The sequence below is a fragment of the Spinacia oleracea genome, chromosome 4 (assembly GCF_020520425.1).
Source record: "Spinacia oleracea cultivar Varoflay chromosome 4, BTI_SOV_V1, whole genome shotgun sequence".
Classification (NCBI taxonomy): domain Eukaryota; kingdom Viridiplantae; phylum Streptophyta; class Magnoliopsida; order Caryophyllales; family Amaranthaceae; genus Spinacia; species Spinacia oleracea.
The window spans coordinates 8,037,710-8,043,694 of record NC_079490.1 but is presented as its reverse complement, the minus strand read 5'-3'; the positions used below and the strand labels follow the sequence as shown (position 1 = coordinate 8,043,694).

At 38.2% G+C, this 5,985-nt stretch overlaps 1 protein-coding gene across 1 annotated transcript; it reads right to left on the bottom strand.

The window, feature by feature from the left end:
* Nucleotides 1–624: 624 nt before the first annotated feature.
* Nucleotides 625–5,731, bottom strand: LOC110801015 (probable methyltransferase PMT26). Its single transcript, XM_022006327.2, has 9 exons — nt 5,387–5,731; nt 3,774–4,864; nt 3,538–3,687; nt 2,887–3,157; nt 2,666–2,776; nt 2,346–2,520; nt 1,782–2,054; nt 1,276–1,470; nt 625–1,159 (listed from the first exon to the last, which is right to left on the bottom strand). Exons 2-9 carry the CDS (start codon nt 4,824–4,826, stop codon nt 931–933), a joined length of 2,457 nt encoding a protein of 818 aa, XP_021862019.2. The 5' UTR covers nt 4,827–4,864; nt 5,387–5,731; the 3' UTR covers nt 625–930.
* Between the last annotated feature and the right edge of the window lie 254 nt (nt 5,732–5,985).

Genomic DNA, 5,985 nt, shown 5'->3' with positions numbered 1-5,985 from the left:
CACTACCATAAAACTAAACCTGATCAACATGAACCCAGCCTGCCAGCCCGGCACATTTTTTGCTGGTTTGGGCAGATTTTTCGGCCAGTTTCCAGTCCGACCCGAAAGTTTGAATTTTTTTAACAGGTTTGGGCAACATAAAACTACACATTTTAGTTATAATTTTGGGCAGGCCGAAAATGGCCTGAAAAAACCGGTATTTTAGGCTCGAGGGCACTTTTTTTGCCCCGAATCTTGGCACGGCCCGACTTATCCGGTGGTTTTAATCCCTCGACCTAGCCCGACCCGCCATTTGATCAGGTCTACATAAAACCCATAACAGTCACGAGGAAGGAAAGAAACAGGGGTCGAAGATCAAACAAAAACGATTATACATTAGCTAATAACCTTTCAGACTGAAGCGTCAGCAACCCTCCATTTGTAATTCAGAAACAAGGGTTAAGAATTCAGAAACGAGGCAACAACAAGCCATGAATCAGAACGAAAGGTGTAAGAATTCACCTCCAAACTCGAAACTTGGATTTCAAATGGACACTAAATCTATTATCAACACTTAAAAGGGGCATATTACAAATTGTGTTGCAGCATAAATAGGCCATAGAGGCAGACAGGCAAAGGCACAGATGAAAAACAAACGTATCACAATTCTTTAGATTGCTTAACAAAAATATGAGAAAGAATCAAAATTATCGACATTTACTCGAGAGTTTGTGGCTATATATGGTTGCAGAAAATTAAATATATCCTCATCAACAGACTAATGTTACAATTAACCCACAAAGGGTCAGACCTACACGCCATGAACTTTCTTTTCTTGGGAGGCGCGGGGTGGGAGGGACAAAAAAATTACAGTTTTTACTAAAAAATGCTATTTAGGAACTAAAGAACTGAAAAAATACCTAATTAAATGTGTGGCTCGAAAGATTGAGCTTAAATGAGAGCATATTTGAGGGTCTCCACCTCATCAGGCCGCCACATTGTTTTCTGGGCACACAACAACCCTTCCTTGTCCTTGGAATATGTCATTCGGATCTCCCAATGCATGGATTTGAACATCGCCTCCAACTCAGTTATGATCTCAACATTATCACGCACGATGATCTTACCGTCAGGTCTTAAGATCCTGTCAACCTCTGCAACCAAGGCTGGCATGTTGCACCTATGGAGTTCAGATCATAAAAAGGTGATTTAGAGTTAGAATAAAATCATAAATAATCACAGTGGGTCAAATAATTTGGGAAAATCAGTAATTTTACTCGTAGTATGAGTACATACTTCTTTTTGATTTTGGAGAAGAGATGATCAGCATGGAGGAGGTCATAAGATCGAGGGTAAGTGTTGAATGACTCGCACCAATCGTGGTAAATCCCAAAGAGACCACGTTCGTAAATGATGGGAAGTGTATCGGGTGAATCTACCGCCACCACATTCATAACCCAGATTTGCAAGTCTCTCAGAGCTGCAGCGAATCTGTGGATAACAATCAATAGCATGTTAAAAACAAGATTGAGAAACAGGATTACACTTTGGATTATGTGATTACATGGGAGAGCGAGTATTTTAGCCATTGAATTATTATATAACTACCATGGTTTTTGAAAATTTTGTAATAACTATCCACATTTTACCAAATTCAACATAAAACACGTGTTCTTGTATGACAATGAGTGTAAGAGTAGAATTTCCCTAAACGTGCAACAACATTTGAAATTTTGTGTGTCAATACGTTGTTTTTCTATTGATAAGAAATTAAAATTAAAAACACAATAAAAAAGACTTACCCTCCGTAAACAGCTCTCATATCCATCACATTTCTGACATTAGACCAGCTGATACCCATGCCATTAAGGTATGACTGACTAACCACACGTTTCCAGTGTTCATTATCTGCAGAGTAATCCTCAGGTGCTGCCTTACCATAAACACCAACCTGGGAACTAGTTAACCAGTATGGTTGTTTCTGTAGTCTTGCCGGCCATTGCTCTGGCCACTGAGCCCCACGTTCAGTTTCACCCTTTGGTACCTTGTGCATGCATGACTGTAAGGGGACATTCCTGTAAACCATGAAATAAACAAGTCAAACAAGTTTGTAAATGATGTTTGTGTCATATTAATGTCTAATTAGTGTCAATTTCTTGGTACCAAATAAACCTTTTTTAACAGGCGGTACAAGACTACCAACAAACCTAATATAAAGAAGCAATTAACTCCAATTCCACACTCTGACAATGAGAAAAAGAATCAATCGGTTGAATGCTATTTCATTGCTACCCCTAATAAGGCATCCCAAATCCCGATAAGAATCTTCATATGAAGTAAAAAAGAGACAAGAAATAAGAAAGTACCATGCAGCATTACGATCATCAGATTGCTCACACAGTGGGGGTTCATTTTGTGACCTCTGTTCATAACACTCGTTAGAAAATGGTTTCTGATATATTGCTATACCAACCAAATTCACTGTATCTTTCTCCTTCTTAATGAGTTTCCAGCACATTTTTTCGGTCAGTTCAGACATGGCTGTAAATAAGAAACAAACAAATTGGCATTAAAATAAAATTACAGAATCATTTACTATTTACTAAAGAGAAACAAACAATTAATTAATGAAGTTGATTAACTATGAAAATCATTCCCTAACTAACAAAACTGATTTAGAACTAACCGTTCCAAATAGCAACATCTTCATCCAGCTTCTGATAAATTGGAGTGGCAGACCATACAAAGTAACCTCCGGGACGCAATAGCCGATTTAGTTCTAGCAAAAGCTTTCCACCTACATCACATGATCTTGAATTAACTAAACTGAATTGCTAACGTACAGAGAATATAATCAAACTTTAAAATTGACTGAAACCACAAACACCACAGATATGTTAAAACTACCTTCTGCGTGCCATGGAACCCTGCATCTAGCACAATGGACAATGTCAAACGCAATGCCAGGAAAGGGCAGTCTTTGTGTTCCCATCACAGCAGAAATGGCTGGAATTCCTCGTTCAAGAGCAAACTGCACTTGAGCTTCGTGTTCGTCTTTTGGAGCCAATGACATGGTCAATACATCTTTCTCAAAGAGGAAACCTCCAAAACTGGCAACTCCACATCCAACATCCAGCACAACACGTGAACGTTTCCCCCATGCAATATCGGGTAACATCTACAGAGATATCACAGATATCACAATAAGCAACATAGCCAACATAACAATGAGAAAAGGTATTATCATAGTTAAACGGTTCAGCCCATTTTTCCTTCCAAATTTTCCTATAAATTACTGATTGGGGCAGTTAAATTTTCTTTCACAAACATCTGAGATGTTACTGATTGAAGCAGTTAAATTTGCTTTCACAAACATCTGAGGTAACATGCACATACATATTGAAGACACTCCCAAGAGTAACGTATGTTACAGAAAGTTGCAGTATCACATACAAGCCTGTATAACGAAGTCTACTAGATGCATCAAAATGAGTAACAGCATCCATGTTGAGATGAAAGAGAGAAAACATATTGATTAAAAGCAAGATGGAAGCTCACCTGTTCAATGAACTCAATGTAGTGAAGAGCTCCATGCTTAAACTGGGTTCCGCCACCAGGGAAAGTGAGGTACTCACCGCTGACTTTCACCCAATTCTGGTGCCCCTTAATTTTTACCAACTTCGTGTGTGGAACATTAGCATACCAGACCTGCAGAAACACATCAAAAAAACCTATTTTTAGCAAAAGAAAATAACACAATTGAACTAACGTAGTGATGGCTACTTGTTATCTACCTTTTCTCTGCTTTTAGGCCACTCGACCCGTAGCCTGTACCCTTCAGGCAGAGGAACGAGGCAAGTAGGAGGCTCAGTAGGGCAATGCCTTTCTCGATGTTCATAATGCTTAGTAGTCCTCAGATGATGGATTGCATCCCAATTATCAAGGCAGGGAATATAATCTGGCCCAGCAGTGGTGTTACAGAGCTTCCATGAATACTCTTCCTGTTGGGTTGAAGATTTTTGTGCTTCCTTTTCATTCTTTGACTCGGCAGCCTGAGTCGAGAAAGAGCCGTTTTGGGTGGAAGATTCGTTAAGAAGCTCTGATTGAGCCGCAGAAGGAAAGACCTCTTGGGAACCCTGCTCTTTTGCTTCACCACCTTCCTTCTTGCTACTATCATCAGATCCATTTTCTAAATTTTGCTCCACCTTCTCTTCTTTCTTTTCCTCTTGTGTTTCAGTAGTACTCTCCTCTGACTTCTTATCACTCTCATCAGATTCCGGTTTACTTTCGCCAGAGCCTTCTTCTGACTCTTTCTTTTCACCAGAACCTTCCGTCTTTGTATCCTCAGATCCATCTTCTTTCTTGGACTCCGTCTTTTCTTCTTTCACTTCTTCATTTGCCTCATTCTTATTAGTGTCATCCGATTTGCTTTCTTCGCCCTCCTTCTTCTTCTCCTCTTGCTTTTCCTCCGATTGCGTCTCATTAGAGCTTTCGTTATTTCCCTTCTCTTCTTCCTGAGATGACTTATCATTACTGTCTCCTTTAGTTGCATCCTCAGGCAAATCACCAGGATTATCCTCAAACTGCTGAGTGGTGCTCTCATTATTGTCCTTAACTACATCCGGTTTCACCTCAGTCTCCGGTTTCACCTCAGTATCCGGTTTCAACTCAGTCTTTTGCTTTTCTTGAGGCACATCTATGTTTGCTGATGGTGTATCCGACGATGACATAGTCATCATCCAAACCCCAACTAAGCAAAGAGCTACAAAAACTACCACAGTCACTGTGGAGCAGTAGCTCGAGGATGATTTCTTCGCATCAATCCTCGTATACTTCCCCGTCGCCATCCCTTATGAGTTTTTTTCAAGTCAAATTCTTGCTAATCCTGTTTCAGTGATCACAACTCAACTTAAGAAAATTGCACCATACTATTTTAACAAGATTATCCTCAATTTCAACACTATCTTCATTGCACCATACTACTTTCACAAAATCAGAGAAACCCCATTCCATATGAATCATTCTATACAAACATCACCCTAAAAACAATAGGAACTAAAATCTCGAGCATGTATTTTAGGCATCAATCATAAATTTTATATTATAAGTACATTTTATATCAGACCAATCAATTAACAATAATTGTGTACTACGCAACATTCAAAATCATACTCAATTCCACAAATTATGCAAACTACATAGATCCGCTCAAAATCACCCAATTATGACATTAATAACATCAAAATTCAGCAAATCAAAATCTAGCAATTGAATAACCCAAGAGCAATAATTTCAACAGAACCCCAGATCTTCAATTATTTGCAATAAAATAAATCATAAACTAATACAAAACCCAATTACGCAAACATAAAAAAAACACAAAAGATCTAGGGAAATTGAGTTGTACCTTAAGATTGGATCTGGGTGGGGAAAAGAACTACTATAAAATTGGATTCATGCTATGATTTTCTCTCTCCAATTTGAGAGAGAGAGGATGGAAGCTGCTAGTGAGTGTGTGAATACTGAAACAGCAAAAGAAGGGAGATATAATATAGCGAAGAAATAATGAATTATGGGTTGTAATTTTGTTTTTTCTAATGGGGGGTTTTTGTTTTTTTATAGAAAATTGATTGATTAATTGGGAAATTTAGAGGGTTTAATTTAATTTTCTGGAAAAATGAGATGAATTTACAAATGTCGTCGAGATTTGGGGGATAAAAGAGATTAATGGAGGTGCCGTAAATTTGCAGAAAAGTCAAGGAAAGTTAGATTTTTCCGGTGAATAATAATAATTGGAATAATGTGTATTTTTAGTATAAAAAAATGTCAGAAAATGTGAATTTGATTTGAGGGTCTCCTTTGATTTAGCTACTTCGAAGTCAAGATATTGGCTACTCGATTGGTTAAAAGTTGACAAGTTGACCCGATAGCAAAATTAATCGGATTCGGAATTTTGTAATGCCCCTGTTTGGTAAGGAGCGATTAGTTGTTAGTTTATAGATGGTT

Coding starts and splice junctions, on each gene's coding strand:
- LOC110801015 (XM_022006327.2), bottom strand. CDS start 4,826: ATGGCGACGGGGAAGTATACGAGGATTGATGCGAAGAAATCATCCTCG. Junction 2,521..2,665: donor AGATGTTGCTATTTGGAACG/GTTAGTTCTAAA, acceptor TCTTATTTACAG/CCATGTCTGAACTGACCGAA. Junction 1,471..1,781: donor ATGAGAGCTGTTTACGGAGG/GTAAGTCTTTTT, acceptor TGTTATCCACAG/ATTCGCTGCAGCTCTGAGAG.